At 40.7% G+C, this 20,281-nt stretch overlaps 1 protein-coding gene across 1 annotated transcript in view; it reads right to left on the bottom strand.

Annotated features, from left to right (window-relative positions):
• ttn.1 (titin, tandem duplicate 1) overlaps window positions 1-20,281 on the bottom strand; it is a 136,312-nt gene that overhangs the window by 22,966 nt on the left and 93,065 nt on the right. Inside the window, exons 177-184 of the mRNA XM_060877288.1 lie at window positions 3,101-20,263; window positions 2,716-3,012; window positions 2,045-2,632; window positions 1,664-1,966; window positions 1,288-1,584; window positions 899-1,186; window positions 505-804; window positions 19-321 (exon numbers count right to left, since the gene is read on the bottom strand). Coding sequence (XP_060733271.1) covers window positions 19-321; window positions 505-804; window positions 899-1,186; window positions 1,288-1,584; window positions 1,664-1,966; window positions 2,045-2,632; window positions 2,716-3,012; window positions 3,101-20,263 — 19,539 coding nt within the window. The remainder of the gene's footprint in view (window positions 1-18; window positions 322-504; window positions 805-898; window positions 1,187-1,287; window positions 1,585-1,663; window positions 1,967-2,044; window positions 2,633-2,715; window positions 3,013-3,100; window positions 20,264-20,281) is intronic.

Genomic DNA, 20,281 nt, shown 5'->3' with positions numbered 1-20,281 from the left:
TGACACAGAAATACCTACCAACAGGGTCAGCTGCTTTATAAAAGTCAGAAGCATCTGAGAATGGACCTTCTCCGGCTTTGTTGATTGCACACACACGATACTGATATTCATTTCCTTCAGTTAGGTGATAGACTTTTGCTGTGGTTTCACAAATTGGGTCTTTGCAGATTTTAATCCAGCGCAGATTCTTCTTGTCACGTCTCTGTAAATAGAAGCCTGTAACCATGCTACCACCATCCACTCCTGGTTTATTCCATATAATTTTCATGGATGTTCTAGTGATTTCTGTTGCCTCTGGTGTTGTAGGTTGTCCAGGAGTGACTGCAAAACATTGTTGTAAAAATGTTTTTATTTATTTAATTTGATCTGAATATAATATAATTTAACATGATATAAAAATTTCCTCGACTTCTAGATATTAATAATAATATATCAAGCTATATATCATTGCTAATATTTCAGCATATAAAATAAATACAATCTAAAAAAATAAATGTTTCTTACCAAATGCATTCTTGGCAATTATTGGTTCAGATTCAAGAGGATCTCCAGCTCCATATTTGTTGACACCTCTGACACGGAAGACATATTCACCTCCTCTGACCAACTTCTGGACAGAAACTGTGCGTTCCTCTATACAGTCAGAAACAGTAGCCCATACACCTCTACCCGTCTCTCGTTTTTCCACAATATAATGGGTGACTCTGGAACCTCCGTCATCTGATACTGACTCCCAAGCTATTACTATTTTGTCAGCAGTCACTGATTTGAATTGAATACTTCCTGCTGGAGGGCCTGGTTTGTCTAATAATTAAAAAAGTATTCATATTTACAGACATGCAAAATTCATGAAAAAAGCATATTTTTCAAAATGCATAAATGCAAAATGTTAACACACCTAGAATCGACAATCTAATGGAGGCAGAAGCTGTGCCAAACACATTCTTGGTCTTTATTTCATATGTCCCACTGTTAAGACGAGTTGTATCCTTGATAAGAATGCCAGATGAATCAGTAGTGCTCTCAATTGATAGCTGCGAACTTGACACTAATTCCTTTCCATCCTTAAACCATTCAATTTTGGGCAATGGCTTAGCTATAATTCCCAGTGTTATCTTAACAGAAGCTCCAGCTTTATATTGCACAACATCTAGGTACTCGGGTGGCAGTTCGATTACTGGGGCACCTAAAAGTGGAGATTAATAAATAGCATGTGAAATTGCTACTTTTAAATGCTTATTTAGTAGGTATAAATGTCAGTAAATATAAAAAAAAAGTGTTACCTACCAGAAATGTCCACACAAGTTGCTGGTCCAGCAATAAGAGATGGATTACTCACAGACCCAGCTGCATTTTTGGCAAAGACCCTAAATTCATATGACTGATCTTGTGTCAAGCCTGACAAAGTGATTTTTGTCTCAATAACATTTGTAAAGTTAGCCTTTGTCCATCTGCCATTTGGAGCATCTCTTCTCTCAACCATGTAGCCAGTGATCTTACATCCACCATCAAAGGGAGGCTTCTGCCAGACAAGGCTAACTGAGTTCTTCGTAATCTCAGAGATTCTCACATTTGCAGGAGGTTCTAAAAATAAAACATGCATTAACCATGCAGTAGTGTTTCTGTTGATCAAAAAAATGGTTGTATGATCTTATCAACCTACCACAAGCATCAATAGCAAGTACTTCTTCTGATGTCTTGCTGAATTTACCAATACCAGCCGCGTTTTCTGCAGCAACCTTGAATTCATAAATCGTACCCGGGCATATGTTTGTCACCCTAATTTGATTAGCAGGGGTTGCTGTCTTGTTCACTTTCTGCCATAGAATGCTGCTTCTTTCTTTCATTTGGACATGGTATCCAAATACTGTATTTCCTCCATCTACTACTGGTTCATTCCAGCAAACTGTAAGACTTTCTCTTGAAACAAAGCTCACCCATGGTGTTGATGGTGGTCCAGGAATTGCTAAAATTTTTCAAGAGTAAATGTTACATTCATGTTATTACTACAGTAACATATGCAATACAGTAAATAAATACTCACTGTAGGGAAGTTTCACAGTGACAGATTGAGAGTCAATGTGATCACTAATACCAAGGCGATTCTCTGCTTTTATTCTGAATTGGTATCCTTCTCCCTTTGTTAATTTAGTGACTTTAATTGCATTCCTTGCAAGTGTTGATGAGACCTCTACCCAAGCTGGTGTGCTTGTTTCACGTCTGAGCACAACATAGTTGGTCACTGGGCTACCTCCATCGTATACAGGTGGTAACCATTTTAGGCACAGTGATGTTTCTCCAACATCACTGATTTCAACTGGACCAACTGGAGGACCTGGTCTATCTAACACCAGCATATTAATGAACATCTTGGTTGTTCCACTGGTATTTGAGGCAACAATGTCATATCTTCCAGCATCACTTGCAATACTTTCTTTGAGGCTGATATTAAGACTCTCAGGTGTTACATCAAAGCTAAATCTCTTTCCACACCTCACTGGAACATTGTTTCTTGTCATTGCCACCTTTGGCATGGGCTTGCCAGTGAGAGGAAGCTCAAACTTCAGATTTGATCCTGCCCTCACATAAACAGTGTTGTGTGGGAAGTTCTTCATATCAAATTCAGGGGCATCTATAAAGAAAGTACATGTTTAATAAAAATTTGTCGCTTAACAGAAGAGGGTTAAAAAATATAAGAAATTAAATTATACTTACTGAGTTGATCTTTTACAATCACAGGAATGATCATTTCCTTTGGATCACTGAGTCCTGCATGATTTTCAGCACGCACTCTGAAGAAGTACTCTGCATTTTCTCGCAAACCTTTGATTATGTGAGTATTGGTTTTTACAGTAGCACACTTCACCCACTTTTGCTGTCCCTTTTCAAGAGCATCAATGAGGTAGCCTGTAATTCTGCTTCCACCATCAAACTCTGGTTTTGACCATACTAATTTAACGCTGTCTTTTGTTACTTCAGCTGCTCCAAGTCTGGCAGGTGTGCTTGGTATTTCTGTTGGAATAAAATGAATGCATTCAATGAAAGAAGATTTAACTACTAAAAAGGAATATAATTAATTATTGTCAAAGCAAAAATGTACCTGTTATTTTAGTTGCATCTTTTGTTTCCGCTGGTACACCCATACCAAATTCATTCTCTCCAATGACTCTGAAGTAGTAGATTGCACCCTCTTGCAAGCCCTCTACCTTATAGACCAGATTGTGGCAGTTATTTGTTACACACACCCAGGCCTTTTTGCTAGCTTCACGTTTTTCGATATGATAGGCTTTTACAGGATCACCCCCATCATTCTCTGGGACCTCCCAGGTAACTGTTGCAGAACCTTTTGTCACATCTTTAATCTTCACATTAACAGGTGGTCCTGGGGAATCAAGTACTTTGACAACCAATGTCAAAGTTGCAGTTCCAACACCATTGTCCAATGTAACAGTGTATTGTCCTGAGTCATTTCTCGTTGCCTTTTCAATAGTTAGTGATGTGTATTTTCCAGTTGTTTCAATTGTACCTCTTGATTTGAGGTCAACATCTTCTTTATTCCAGGTGACTGAAGGCACTGGTACTCCTTTAAATGGTGCTGTCATTGTGAATGAATTGCCATGCTTAACAATCAGTGTTTTCCTCATTTCAATGTCAACATCAAATACTGGTTCCTCCTTTCTGTCTGTTGCTACCTGTGGTTCAGAAACTGGAGATTGCTCACTCAGGCCTACTTTGTTTATAGCTTTAATGGCAAATATATATTCTAGATCAGCTGTAAGACCAGATACACTGAACTCTGTGCTCTTTGTCATCTGAGTGGAAACAGACCATTCCTCATCCTCTGGTTTCTTGTATTCCACTCTGTATCCAAGGATTGGTGTTCCTCCATCTGACAATGACTTGTTCCAGGTAATTGTAATTGAACTCTTTGTGTAATCAAGAACCTTCGGTTTGGATGGTGGGTTTGGCACAAGTAAAGCATCCTTTGCCACAGCTGGAGCCGATGCCTCACTAGGAGGACTTAACCCTGCAGCATTCTCTGCAAATACTCTAAATTCATATTCACATCCTTTTCTTAGTTTTGATACTACAGCTCTTTCTTCTTTTACAAGCTCCCTGTTGACTCTGATCCATCGCAGGCTTGATTTCTCATGTCGTTCAATCACATAGCCTATTATTTCACTGCCTCCATCAGAAGCAGGCTTAGCCCAAGTTACAGTCATCTCCTCACTGGATATATTTGTTATTTCAACACTTGTCGGTGGTGCTGCAAAGGTGAATAGATCAGTGACTTTGACAAGTTCACTTTCAAGAGGTTCACCAAGTCCAAATTTATTTACAGCCAAAACTCTGAATATGTATTCATTGCCTTTAAGGAGCTTTGTGACCTTGCATGTTTTAGTTTTCACCTCTCCTTGTACAATTGTCCATGCCAAACTACTAGTCTCTCTTTTCTCTACAACATAATGTGTAATTTCTGCACCACCAGTTTCTTGTGGTGGTCCCCATGACAGTGTGCAGTCCTGTGCTGTGAGCTCAGTTACTGACAAAGGTCCTGCTGCAGGTCCAGGCTTGTCAAGAATCACACATTGCACGGGCATTGTTACTGTACCAGCGACATTCTGTAATGTTAATGCATACTTTCCAGAGTCACTCCTTATGCAATCTTTTACTACTACCATAGTGCTAGTATCTGTTGTAGATATTTGAATTTTTGTTTTAAGCTGAATCTCTTTTCCATCCTTTGTCCATGATGCCACTGGTAGCGGGCGTCCAGCAATGTCAGCACTGATCTTTAGGGCCTCTCCTGCTTTTACAACAACAACATCTCTAAATTTGACATCCATCATAATTCGTGGTGGCTCTACATCATCTTTAACTGTGATAGGGCCTGTGTTATCTGATGGCTCACTAAACAGTCCAGCTGAATTCTTTGCAGTCACTCGGAAATCATATTGCTGATCTTGAGTAAGACCAGTAACATCAAAGAATGTTTCAGGAACATTGGTAAAGTTGCATCTCATCCAGCGGCCATCTGGAAAATCTCTACGTTCAATGGTGTAACCTGTAACTTTGGCACCTCCATCATATTCAGGCTTTGTCCAAGAGAGCGAGACAGAAGATCTAGTAATGCTGGTAACCACTGGTTGACCAGGAGGATCACATGGATCTCTAGCAGCTATAGACTCACTGACTTTGCTGACCTTTCCAATGCCAGCAATGTTTTCAGCATATACCCGGAACTCATAGAACATACCCTCTTCAAGGCCAGTCACTTTAAATTCAGTATCTTTGATGAGAATCCTATTAACCTTTGTCCACAGAATACTACTTCGCTCTTTGCGTTCCAAGTGATAACCAAGAACTGTGCTACCTCCATCATTAACTGGTTCATTCCATGTCACAACCATGAAAGACTTGGTAGCATGAGCCACATGGGGAGTAGCAGGTGGCCCAGGTTGCTTGAATGTATATTCTGCTGTAATTCCAGGAGAGTCAATTGACTTACTCTTTCCATAGCGGTTCACTGCATATATACGGAACTGGTATTCAGAACCATGAGTCAGTCGAGATACCTTGACTGAATTTCTGGCAATGTTTGATGAAACAATCTGCCAGACTGTTGTGTTGGTATCCCTCTTCTCAACTATGTAGTTGTTAATGGAGCATCCCCCATCATATTCAGGGGGAGACCATGATAGTGTAATGGAGTCAGCAGTCACAGCATCGATCTTTACTGCAGCTGGTGGGCCTGGCTTGTCAAGAACCACAACATTAACATCTTTGGAAATGGTGGCAGCTGTATTAGCTAGGGTGATTTCATATTTCCCAACATGCTCAATAGAAGCTTGTTTGATTACGATCTTGCTTGATACCAAGGTATTTGTTATTGAGAGAGAAGTTGTTTGCTTAAGAGGTAGGTCATCCTTTTTCCAAGAAACCACTGGCTTAGGTCTTCCTCTTACAGGAACTTCAATAATAAGGTCATCTCCAGCCTTAACACTGTAAGTGTTAAAGAGCAGATTAATTGAAGGCTCTATCTCTATGTCTTTAGCACAAACAGGCACACCAAGTTCTTGGGGTTCACTCTTGCCTTTCTCATTCAGTGCAATTACCCTGAACGAGTACATTTCACCATGTGTAAGGTTAGACACAGTAGCCTCTGGAACTTTTACTGTACAGCACGCAACCCATTTGTCTGTGCTCTTTGACTGCATCTCTACATTGTAACAAATAACTTTACTACCACCATCATGTGAAGGTTTCATCCACGTGAGAGTCACACTGTTCTTGGTAACATCCACAAGAGTTACCTTTCCTGGGGACATAGGGACCTGTGCAATCTTGACTGGATTTTTTGTTTCAGTCATCAGACCAAAGCCATACCCATTAACCGCACACACTCGGAAGTAGAATATTCCTCCCTCTTGAAGATCATCTATCTTGAAGAAATTTTGCGTGCAGTTACTTGTGACAGTTGTGTAAGCTTTCCTTGTAGATTCTCGCTTTTCCACAATGTAATTGGTTATTTTGGCTCCACCATCAGTAAGAGGAGGTTCCCAGTAGAGAGTGACTGAATCTTTCTTAACTTCTTTGACATCAAAATTCTGTGGCGCACTTGGCGAGTCAAGCACCCTGACATTTACAAATGCTGACTTTGTTCCACTTTTATTATTAAGAGATAAAACATATTTCCCACTGTCAAATCTATGGACATTGTCAATTACAAGCATTGTGTATGAACTAGTAGTTTCAATCATCGCTCTCTCAGTTAAAGCCCCCTCTTCTCTCTCCCATTTGACAGATGGTTCAGGTCTACCTCTAATTTTAATAAATAGACGAAGTGTTCCTCCTGCACGAACAGAGACAACTTTTCTAAGATTTGCATCAAGTTCAATTTCTGGTGTCTCAGTTCTTTCAGTAGCACTCACAGATCCATGGACATCAGCGGGTTCACCAACTCCTTCTGAATTAAAGGCACACACCCGGAAGTTATACTCAGCATTTTCTTTAAGGTTTTCTACTGTTATGCATGTTGCCAGTAAACCACTTGGGGGTGTACACATGGTCCATTCTTCTGCAGAGACCTCTTTCATCTCAACAATATAACCTTTGATATATGCCCCACCATCTGTAGCTGGCTTACCCCAAGCAAGAGACACAGATGAGGATGTATGATCTGTTACTTTAGGATGATGCGGTGGACCAGGAGGAGTTGTTGCATTTATTGCTCTATAGAACAGAGATAGGTCACTTGGCTCTCCCACACCAGCAGCATTCTCTGCAGCCACACGGAATTCATAGAAATGCCCCTCTGAAAGACCAGTTACTTTAAAGTACAAGTCTGAAAGCTTCTGTCTGTTGCACTTCGTCCATCTTACACCATCTTTGTCACGTTTCTCAAGGTGATAACCAATAATTTCAGTTCCACCATCAGTGTCTGGGGCTTTCCATGATAGAAGCATAGAATCTTTTGTTATTTCACTTGCTTCTGGTGTTGATGGTGCATTTGGTGGCTTGTATGGATTGCAGGCAATAATTGCTGCAGACTCCAGGGGGTCACTATTTCCATATTTATTGACAGCCTTAACTCTAAAAATATATTCATCACCTGCCAGGAGCTTTGTCACCTTGTAGCAGGTAGTGTGAATATTTGAATCAACCAAAGTCCATGATAACCTGCTGGTTTCTCTCTTCTCAAGAATGTAGTGAGAAATATTAGCTCCACCATCCTGAGAAGGCTCAGCCCAAATCAGATCACATGTATCAGACATTATACCAGTTACATTTAGTGGTCCAGTTGGAGGGCCGGGCCTATCAAGAACCCGCACAGTAATGGGAATTGTTTTTGTGCCACCACTATTTCTTAATACTAGGTCATAATGGCCAGAGTCCAATCGTGTGCAGTCTTTGACAGTAATAGTGGCACATTTCTGTGTTGTTTTTGTTTCAATGCGTAGTGTCTTACCCATTTCCTTTCCTTCTTTTAGCCATTGAACATCAGGAACAGGTTTTCCATGAATATCAGCATTGAGCACTAAATTCTCTCCAGCAATGACAACAATGACATCCTGGTACTTAGGATCCATTGAAACACTTGGAGGTTCAATTTCATCTGTTGTGGTTATTGGGCCAGTGCTGTCAGATGGCTCGCTGAAAATGCCAGCAGCATTTCTTGCTATGACTCTGAATTCATACCGTTGGTCTGCTGTTAAGCCAGTGATTGTGAATTCCGTCTCAATCACATTGGTAAAGTTGACCCTCATCCAGTGGCCTTCAGGTAAGTCCTTCTTTTCAACAATGTATCCTGTCACTTTGCTGCCACCATCATATTGAGGTTTTGTCCATTGTATTACCACATGGTTCTTTGAAATAGAAATAGCTTCTGGAGTACCAGGAGGATCACATGGATCACGAGCAACAAAGCTGTCTGAAACCTTGCTTGCTCTGCCAATACCAACAATATTCTCAGCATATACTCTGAATTCATAACCAATTCCTTCCTCAAGATTACATATCTTAAACATGGTGTCAGAAATGAGAGATTTGTTCAGCTTTGTCCACAAGATACTAGTCCGTTCTTTGCTTTCCAGGTGGTAGCCAATTACTGAGCTTCCACCATCATTGACAGGCTCATTCCACTCAATTATCATTTGATCCTTGGTGGCAGATTTCACATATGGAGTTCCAGGTGGCCCAGGAGGTTTGTATGGATACTGAACCACAACTGCCTTTGACTCCAAAGAGGAACTCTTGCCATATCTGTTTTCAGCAATGACTCTAAACTGGTACTCAGAACCGGTTTTCAGCTTTGCTATTTTTAGAGATGTCCTGGCAACTGATCCAGCTACAACTTCCCATGCTGTAGTAGTTGTCTCTCGCTTTTCAACAATATAGTGCTTCACCTGACAGCCTCCTGTGTAAGATGGGGGTTCCCATGAGATTGTAACAAAGCTATTGCTCACTTCATTCACTTTAATTGGACCATTTGGTGGACCAGGCTTATCAAGGACAATTATTCCAATATCTTCTGTAATAGTGCCAGTGCTATTTGTTGCACTTATTGTATACTTTCCAAAGTCATCTTTACTGGCTTCAGTAATCTGTAGAATGGCTGATGTTGGTGTGTTTGAAGTGCTGATTCGCGATGTCACTTTAAGAGCTTGTCCATCCTTCATCCAAGTAACCTTTGGCTTGGGACGTCCAAATACAGGTATTTCCAATTTAAGATCCTTACCAGATTTCACATTGTATGTATTAAACTGTGATTTTATGCTGGGTTCAATGGTTAAGTCATTGGCTATGACAGGCGCAGCAAGAAGCTTAGGCTCACCCTTTCCTGTCTCATTATAAGCAAGAACCCGGAACAAATATTCATGACCAGCTGTTAGCCCAGTGACAGTACCTTCACAGGTTTTGACAGATGTTGCTACACTCCATTTTTCTGTTCCCTTTAATTGCATTTCAATCAAGTAGCCTGCAATCCTGCTGCCACCATCATGCTCTGGTTTCTCCCATGCAAGAGATGCACTTGTTTTGGTAACATCAGTCAACATGATCTTTCCTACTGACAGAGGTACTTCAGAAGCCTTTAATGCAGTCTTTGTTTCAACTGGTAGACCAATTCCATATTCATTTTCAGCCATAATTCTAAAGTAGTATAGTGCCCCCTCTGCAAGATTTTCCACCTTGAAGCTTGTCTTGCTACACTTTGTTGTGACATTAGCATATGCTTTTCTTGTGGATTCACGCTTATCTACAAGATAGTTTTTGATTTTTGCACCTCCATCAATAAGTGGTGGATCCCAAACAAGTGTCATGGAATCTTTCTTAATATCTTTTACCACCAGGTTAAGTGGAGCTGCTGGTGTATCTAATACTTTTACTGACACAAATTCACATGCTGTTCCACCGCTGTTCTTTAGGGACACAATATATTTTCCAGAATCTTTTCTGTCACATGAGTCAAGTGAAAGCTGTGTAAAATTAAAACCTTTCTCAATTATGGCTTTCTCTGTCAAATCCCCTTCATCTTTAGTCCATTTAATATCTGGTGTTGGTCTTCCCTTGAAAGGCACATTGATTCTAAATGATCCCCCAGCTCGAACAACTATACCTTTCCTCAACTCTGAATCAAGATGAATTTCAGGAACTTCAAGTCTGTCCTCTGTTTTCACAGGCTCAGTAATAACTGCAGGCTCACCCACACCTAATTTATTGATAGCACATACCTGAATCTTATACTCCTGATGCTCTGTTAGTTTGCTTATTTCAAATTTATTAACACGCAGACCAGTTGGTGGGGTACACATAGTCCATTCATCCTCCTCCATTTTGCATATCTCAACTATGTATCCTTGAATGACACTTCCACCATCATTAAGAGGCTTTCCCCATGCCACTGAAATTGAGCTCTTTGTGGTGTCAATTATATGTGCATTTGTGGGAGGGCCAGGTTTATATTTAGGATCACAAGCTTTGTAGTATGATGTAGGTAAGCTAGGTTCACCAATTCCAGCTGCATTTTCAGCTGACACTCTGAACTCATACTCATGATCCTCCATGAGGCCTTGAACTCTGAAACATACATCAGTGACTTTTTGTCTATTGCATCGGGTCCACTTAATTCCAGAACGATCTTTCTTTTCAATGATATATCCAACAATTTCACTTCCTCCATCATTCTCTGGTGCACTCCAGCACACAGTCATAGAATCTCTGGCAATGTTAGTCACCTCCAGAATTTGAGGTGATCCTGGGGTTATAAATGGATTCTTCAGTATTACAGATGGAGAATTAATTGGCTCACTAACACCGTAATTGTTGACAGCCATGACACGAAAGATGTATTCATTGCCTTCAAGAAGGTTTGTGACTTTGAATATTGTGGCTTTACAAACAGTAGAGATAATGGCCCAAGCAAGACGGCTTGTTTCACGTCTTTCAATAATATAATGGGTGATAAGGCTTCCCCCATCATCTTGTGGGGGGCGCCATGACAGTGTACATTTATTGCTTGATACCCCTGTGATGCGAAGAGGTCCTTCGGGTGGACTGGGTTTGTCCAGTACTTTCACTTGGAATGAAACAGTTTGTGAGCCAGCGACATTGGTGAGATGAAGACTATAGTGTCCACTATCATGTCTGAGTGCATCCTTTAAGACAATCATAGCCCTGGTGTCAGAGTTTTTAATCTCACATTTCATTGTGTTTTCAAGTTTCTTCTCACCTAGGAACCACTGCATTGTAGGTACTGGTTTGCCATGGACATCTGCATCAAGTTTAAATGTATCCCCAGCATTCACAGTAATGGTCTGAGTATATTCAGGATCAATTGAAAACTTTGGTGGCTGGACTTCATCCAGTGCAGTAATAGGTCCACTGTTCAAAGATGGTTTGCTAATAGTGCCAACAGCATTTTTTGCAATTATTCTAAAGTCATATTTAGCTCCCTCTGTAAGCCCAGTAATAGTAAATTGGGTTTCAATGACATTTGTAAAACTAGCTTTTGCCCAGCGTCCTTCTGGCAGATCACGCTTCTCAACAGTATAACCAGTTATTACACTTCCTCCATCATATTCTGGTTTTGTCCATTGTATTATTATTGAATCTTTGCTAACATGAATAGCTTCTGGGGTGCCAGGTGGATCGCATGGATCACGGGCCACATACCCCTCTGAGATTTTGCTGCATCGACCAATGCCAACAATATTTTCTGCATAGACCCTGAACTCATATTCAATTCCCTCTTCCAAAGGATAGGTTTTGAATTTTGTTTCTTGAATCAAGCTCTTGTTTATCTTTGTCCAAAGGCTACTGTTCCTTTCTTTTCTTTCAAGGTGATATCCTATAATGTTGCTGCCTCCATCTACAACAGGCTCATGCCACTCTACAACCATGTGATCTCTGGACAAAGATGACACAAATGGAGTACCAGGTGGGCCTGGTTCTCTATATGGGTACTGGGCAACAACAGCTGGACATTCTAAAGCATAGCTTTTGCCATATCTGTTTTGAGCAATAATCCTAAACTGATACTCCACCCCAGTTTTTAGTCTGGAGACCTTCAGTGTTGTTCTTGCAACAGAAACTGCAACATTCTCCCAAGTATTGGTAGTTGTGTCTCTCTTTTGTACAATGTAATTTGAAATTGGACAACCACCAGTGTACTTTGGAGGTTCCCATGACAGTGTAACACTTGATACCGTTACCTCAAGAAATCTTACAGGGCCAGTTGGTGGTCCTGGTTTGTCAAGAGTGATTATTTCGACTGTTGCATCTTTTTGCCCCAGAATATTTGAAACATTGATTCCATACATGCCACCATCCTCTCTGGCAGCTTCCTTGATGCTAAGAATTGTACTATGCGGTGTATTTGAAATGTTCACTCTTGTTGTGAATTTAAGAGCTTCCCCATCCTTTATCCATGTCACCTTTGGTTTAGGGCGTCCAGAAATTGGAATTTCAACTTGCAGGTCTTTACCAACAAGAACACTGTAATTGTTAAATGAAGGCCTAACATCTGGTTCGATAACTAGATCCTTTGCTTGTACAGGCACTGCCAGAATTCTTGGGTCACTCTTTCCTTTTTCATTAATAGCAGTTACTCTGAAAGTGTACTCCTCACCTGGGTTTAAATTATTAATAACAGCTTCTAATGTTTTTACGTTTGCACAACCAGACCATTTTTCATTTCCTTTCACTTGCATTTCAACAAGGTATTGAAGAATTCTACTGCCACCATCATGCAGTGGTTTTTCCCAAGCAAGAGAGACACTTGTTTTTGTATTGTCTACAACACTTAATTTTCCAGGGCATTGTGGCACTTCTGATACTTTCAAAGGATCGGTAATATCTGCAGGTATTCCAATACCATGCTCATTTTCTGCAAGGACTCTGAAATAGTAACAGCAGCCTTCTTGAAGTGGTTCAATTTTCCATGTCAATTTATGGCAATTTGTTACAACAGCAGAGAAGGTTTTCCTTGTAGTTTCACGTTTTTCAACAATATAGTTTTTGATCTTAGCACCTCCATCCAATGTAGGAGGTTCCCATGAAAGAGTGACAGACTCTCTTGTAATTTCTTGAACTTTAAGGTTAACTGGAGCACTAGGAGTATCAAGAACTTTCACAATGATGGTCGCAGACTTTACACCAGATGAGTTTTCTGCAATCACGGAGTACTTTCCACTGTCCTGTCTATTTATTTTATCAATCACAAGAGAAGTGTGACAACTTGTGACTTCAATTTGTGCTGTCTCTTTAATGGGGCCATCATCCTTCTCCCATTTAATTTGTGGTACAGGGCGTCCTTTAATGGGAACAAAAACTCGTAGAGATCCTCCAGCTTTAATACTGACAATCTTTCTAAACTCAGGATCAATATCAAGATCTGGCTCCTCTGTCTTGTCTTCCGGTTGAATGTGACCAGCAATGTCTGCATGTTCACCAACACCAACTTTGTTAACTGCACATACTCTGAACTTGTATGTCTGTTTTTCTTTTAGATTTTCTACTGTAAAACATGTTAACTTAACACCAGTTGCTGGGGTGCACATAGTCCATTCTTCATCCACAACCTCTGCAACTTCAATTTCCTGAGCAGGTTTCACCTCCTCTACTGGTGCTTTTACCTCACAGGATTCAACAATATATCCCTGGATTTCACATCCACCATCATAAATAGGTTTCCCCCATGCAAGTGACACAGATGATTTGGTTGTGTCTATAACTTTAGGATTATGTGGAGGACCTGGTTTGAACACAGGATCCAGAGCTTTATAGAATACCGTTGCTGAACTAGGCTCACCAACTCCAACAGAATTTTCAGCTGCGACTCTAAATTCATAGAGGTGGGCCTCAAGAAGCCCAGTGACTTTGTAGGTTAGGTTTGTGACCATTTTCCTATTGCATCTGATCCATCTAACACTCTCCTTGTCATGTTTTTCAATTATATATCCAGTGACAGGAGTGCCACCATTACTTGACGGTGCTTCCCAACTTAATACCATTGAGTCTTTCTTTATATCAGAGACCTCTATTCCCTTTGGAGCATCAGGTAGCATAAATGGATCTTTAATAAGGACTGGATCAGACTGAAGTGCTTCACCAACTCCAAATTTATTTACTGGAAAAACCCTAAATATATATTCATTGCCTTCAAGGAGTTTTGTAACTTTCAACATTTCAGCTGGAACTTTGGATTCAACCAAAGTCCAGATAAGTCTGCTTGTCTCTCTTCTCTCAACAATGTAATGAGTGATTGTGCTCCCACCATCCTGCTTTGGGGGTTTCCATGCAAGGTAGCATTGTTCACTGGTTACCCCTGTAATGGATATGGGACCCTCGGGTGCCCCAGGTTTATCTAGAACATTGACATTGACATGGACAGCTTTCTCACCTCCTGGATTCCTTAGCAGTAGCGTGTACTGGCCACCATCAGCAACCTTGGACTCTTTTACGGACAAGCATGCAGATTTGGTCGTGTTCTTAATTTCACGATGTATAGTGTTTCCAAGTTCTTGATCTCCCTTCATCCAGTGAATTGTTGGTATTGGTTTTCCATGTACATCTGCATCAATTTTAAATGATTCTCCTGCATTTACAACAATTGCCTGGGTGTAATGTGGGTCCAGGCTGATGCGAGGGGGTTCAATCTCATCCTTCGCAGTAATGGGCCCTGTGCTATATGAAGGATCACTAAAAACTCCTGAGGCATTTCTTGCAATAACTCGAAACTCATATTTCTGGTCTTCTGTCAGACCTGTGGCACTATACTCTGTTTCAATTACGTTGGTAAAGTTTGCTTTCAGCCAACGTCCTTCAGGTAATTCTTTCTTTTCAACAATATACCCTGTGACCTTGCTTCCACCATCATACTCAGGTTTAGTCCACATAATAGTGATGGAGTTCTTTGTAATTTTAACTGCTTCGGGTGTACCAGGAGGATCACAAGGATCTCGAGCAAAATGTCCCTCTGATATTTTGCTTGCCTTTCCAATACCAACAATGTTCTCAGCATACACCCTAAATTCATATTCAAGGCCTACCTCAAGGCCTGTGGTCTTGTATGTTGTGTCCTGGATTATAGTCTTATTAAGCTTGACCCAAAGAATGCTGTTTCTTTCTTTACGTTCAAGATGGTAACCCAAAATTGTGCTTCCTCCATCAATAACAGGTTCATTCCACATCACAACCATACTTTCTTTGGTTGAGGAATGAATGAAGGGTGTTCCAGGTGGTCCTGGAAGCTTATATGGATACTGTGCAATAACACACTCTGAGACAAGTAAAGGGCTTTTGCCATATCTGTTCTCAGCAGTGATTCTAAATTGATATTCATTGCCTGTTTTTAGTCTTCCAGCTTTAACCTTGGTTCTGGCTAGATTTGCTGTTACAACTACCCAGTTTGTTGTGGATGTGTCTCTTTTCTCCACCACATAGTTCTTAATGGTGCAGCCTCCATCATACTCTGGTGGTTTCCATGAAATAGTAACACTGTCAGCTGTTACTGCTTCAAAATTCACTGGGCCAACTGGTGGGCCAGGTTTGTCAAGGACAACTACTCCTATATTCATTGATGTCTCACCAGCTGTGTTTGAAAGTTTGATGCTATACTGGCCAACATCATCTCTACATGACTCTTTGATTACAAGATTCAATTGGTTTTCTGTGGAAGTGAAGCTAACCCTGCTTGTTCGCTTTAGAGGTGTAGCATCCTTCACCCAAGAGACTGCAGCTTTGGGTCGAGCAATATATGGAATATCTATTGACAAATCCTCTCCAGCAAGAACAGTAAATGTTGAAAATAACAATTTGGCAGAAGGGGCAATTACAAGATCTTTGGCAATCACTGGAACACCAATTTGTCGAGGATCACTGGTGCCTTTTTCATTTCTGGCTGAAACACGGAACATGTACTCTTCACCAGGTGTAAGGCCCGAAACAATTGCCTCTGGTACCTTGACAATCATGACCTGTGTCCATTTCTCACTGGCTTTACTCTGCATCTCCAAAACATATGCAACCACTCTACTTCCTCCGTCATGTTCAGGCTTCTCCCATGACAGTGTGACACTTGTCTTTGTAACATCCTGAAGTGTAATTTTTCCTGGAGGAAGTGGTTTTTCTGATACTTTGACTGATTCACTGGTCTCAATAGGGAGACCAATACCATACTCATTCTCTGCCAGTACTCTGAAGTAGTAATTGCACCCTTCTTGAAGCGGATCAACAGTCCATGTTGTTTTATGACAATTAGAGTTAACTGTAGCATAGGCCTTTCTTGTTGCTTCACGCTTTTCAACAATGTAGTTCTTTATCTTTGTCCCACCATCATTCAGTGGAGGATCCCATACAAGTGAGACAGATTCTTTGGTAACTTTGCTGATTTGGAGGTTTTGCGGTGCACCTGGTGAATCTAGAACTCTAACAGTCACAGAAACTGATTTACTTCCTGAGCTGTTCTCCACTGTCAAAATATATTTGCCACTGTCAAATCTATTTACGTTTCCAACTACCAAAGATGTGAAAGATGATGTACTCTCAATTGTAGCTTTATCCAAAGGTTCATTATTCTCTCTTGACCATTTGGTCTCTGGAGTTGGCCTTCCTCTAATTGGCACAAATAGCCTTAAGGTGTTACATGCTCTAATGTTCACAACCTTACGGAGGTCAGCGTCAAGGTCAATTTCTGGTGGTAAGAGTCTTTCTTCAGCTTTAGGGGAACCGGGAACAGATGCTGCTTCTCCAACACCCTCACTGTTAACAGCTGAAATATTTATTTTGTATTCCTGATTCTCCTTAAGATTTGTTATACTAAATGATGTTGCTTTCAGTCCTTCTTTAGGAGAGACAATTTTCCATTCTTCCTCTTCAGTTCCAGGTAAACAGGTCTCAACAATATATCCAGTGACTTCAGAACCACCATCATACCCTGGTTTATTCCATGCAAGTGTGATAGACGAACTCGATGTGTCCAAAACCCTTGGGTTACCAGGTGGGCCTGGTTTGAACAGTGTGTCTGTGGCCTTTGTGTAGGGACTTGAAGGACTTGGTGCACTGAGTCCAGCTACATTCTCTGCAAAAACTCTGAATTCATATTCATGTCCTGGAACAAGTCCAGTTACCTTGAAATGCAAGTCAGTTACCTTCTTCTTGTTGCATTTTACCCAGCGTAAACCAATTCTGTCTCTTCTCTCAATGGCATAGTTAGTGATTTCGCTTCCACCATTATTTGCAGGAGCTCTCCAGCAAATCACCATTGAATCCTTTGTGACAGCTGTAATCTCAGGCATTTGTGGAGGATCAGGTGGAACATAAGGGTTGTCTGCAATTGTTGGGTCAGACTCAAGGGCTTCACCAACTCCATACTTATTAACAGCCATGACTCTGAAAATGTATTCATTTCCTTTGAGCAGTTTTGTTACCTGGTACTGTGTAACTTGCAATTCTGTTGCCACATTTGTCCAGGCAAGTCTGCTTGACTCACGTTTTTCAATTACATAGTGTTCAATGTTTGCCCCACCATCATCTTCAGGTGGAGCCCATTTAAGCACACATTTTTCTGCTGTGATATCTGAAACCATAAGAGGTCCTGTAGGTGGTCCTGGTCTATCAAGGACTTTAACATTGAATACGTGTTTAGCAAATCCACCCACATTAGTAGCTGTCAGAACAAACTGACCTCCATCTTTTCTAAGGGAGTCCTTGTTAACCAAAAAAGCAGAGAGGTCAGTCAATTTGATCTGTAGTTTAGAAGTGTTTTCAATGTCCTTTCCATCTTTGGTCCAAACCATAGATGGCAGTGGCTGACCTGTAACATCAGCATCAAGTCTGAAGGCTTCTCCTGCTCTAACAAGCAAAACATCCTTAAATTTTGCATCAACCATAATTTTTGGTTCTTCAAAGTCATCTTTACAAATTATTTGATCTGATACATCTGATGGGTTGCTAATAGCACCAGCTGAATTTCTTGCAAACACACGGAATTCATAGGATGCATCTTTGCTTAAGCCACTAACAGTAAAGGTTGTTTCAATAATGTTTGTGAAGTTGGCCCTTATCCAGCGCCCAGCTGGTAGATCTCTTTTTTCCACAATATAACCTGTAATCTTGAACCCACCATCATATTCTGGCTTTGTCCACTTAATTGTGATTGAATTTTTGGACACAGAGATTGGTAAAGGCTGACCGGGTGGATCCACTGGATCAAGAGCAAGCATGGGCTCAGATACTTTGCTTGGTTTTCCAATTCCTGCTACATTTTCAGCCATCACACGGAACTCGTATGCAGTGCCAGACTCCAGACCAGTTGTTTTGAAAAGGTTTCCCACTACAAGAGCTTTGCTAATTTTATGCCAGACAATGCTGTTCCTCGCCTTTCTTTCAACATGATATCCAATAACTTCACTTCCCCCATCATTAACTGGCTCATTCCAACCAACTGTCATTGTGTCCTTTGTGAATTCAACAACTTTAGGAGTGCCTGGTGGCCCAGGCACCTTAAATGGAAACGCTGCAACTACAGCTTCTGATGTGATTGGAGGTCCTACACCATATCTATTTTTGGCCTTTACACGAAATTGGTATTCCACCCCTGTTGTTAGATGAGTTGCTTTAAATGTTGACCGAATGACCATGGAAGAGAGTTCTGTCCAATTCTGAGTAGTAGTTTCTCTAATTTCAATGACATAGTTATTAATTGGTACACCTCCATCATTTTCGGGTAGATCCCAAGAGAACTCAATGGAATTACGAGATATTTTGTCTAGTTTTATTGGTCCCCTGGGTGGTCCAGGAACATCATGCACTTTGATTATGATGTTCTCAGTAACTGAACCAACTATATTTTTCCCTGTAATTGTATACACTCCAGTGTCACTTCTCAAACATTCATTTATAGTCAAGATAGTAGAAGTAGAGGTATTTTCAACCATTGTCCTTTGCGTTAACTTGAGAGCTTGATGATCTTTTTGCCAGGTTACTGTTGGTTTAGGACGCCCAATTACAGGTACCTCTACCTTTATGTTATCTCCAGCCTTTACTATGACCGTCTTCTTGCAGATACCCCGCAAGTCAAATTCTGGTTCTGTGCTTTGTTCTCTTATAATGACATGCTTGCTTTCACGAGGATGGCTTCTGCCCGACAAGTTAACAGCCATGATATGGAATACATACTCCTCATTTTCATTTAAGTTCTTTACAGTAAAGTCTAAAGTCTTTACAGTGGTCACATGAGCCCACTGGTCTGTTCCTCTTTTCTGAGCTTCAATAACATACCCAGTTATTCTGCTTCCACCATCATGTTTTGGTTTGGTCCAAGCAAGACTAGCTGAGTTTTTGGTAACATCAGTAATTGTGACCATTTCTGGGGGACTTGGTGCTTGAGATGCTCTGATGGGATCCAGGGTTTCTACTGATTCACCAATTCCAAATTCATTTTCTGCAAATACTCTGAAATAATATTCTGACCCCTCTGACAAATTTGGAATTCTTATAGAACACATAGCACATTTTGTTACAACAGCAGCATAAGCTTTTCGAGTAGCTTCTCTTTTTTCAATGATGTAATTAGTAATCTTTGCGCCACCATCAATTAGAGGTGGTTCCCACTGAAGTGTAATGCTTTCCTTGTCAATGGCTTTTGGTTTAAGATTGATAGGTGGCCCTGGAGAGTCCAAAACTTTAACATTCACATAAGCAGTCTTCTTTCCAGCAGCATTCTCTAATGTTAAGTCATATTTTCCAGCATCATGTCTGTTGCAATCCGGAATGACTAAAAGAGTGTAAGACTCTGTATTGTCAATGTTTGCAAGGGTTTTTAGTGCAGTCTCCTCCTTTGACCAAGTAACAGATGGAATTGGGCGGCCTTTAATTGGAACAAATATGCGAATAGAGCATCCAGCTTTGACAACTAGTGTTCTTCTCAATTCAATATCAAGCTCCAGGTCTGGGATTACTTCACATTCGATTATTTGAGTAAGGTCTACTGTTTGTGCTGGCTCCCCAACTCCCATTGCATTCATGGCACTAATTCTAAAATGATACTTTGCTCCAGTCTCCAGGTTTGGAACAACAAATTCTGTGATCATTAAAGGTGTAGTTGTATCTTTTACCCATGTCTCTTCTCCATCCTTTTTATGCTCAACAGTATATCCTGTAACAGGCATGCCACCATCATTAAGAGGTTTGCCCCAATGCAGTTCAGCTGTTTTCTTTGTTGTATCTGTCACTCTTGGGTTCACTGGGGGTCCAGGTACAACTAAATAAAAGAAAATGT

This window comes from Tachysurus vachellii, chromosome 8 (assembly GCF_030014155.1).
Source record: "Tachysurus vachellii isolate PV-2020 chromosome 8, HZAU_Pvac_v1, whole genome shotgun sequence".
Taxonomy (NCBI): domain Eukaryota; kingdom Metazoa; phylum Chordata; class Actinopteri; order Siluriformes; family Bagridae; genus Tachysurus; species Tachysurus vachellii.
This window is presented reverse-complemented; position numbering and strand designations above follow the sequence as displayed.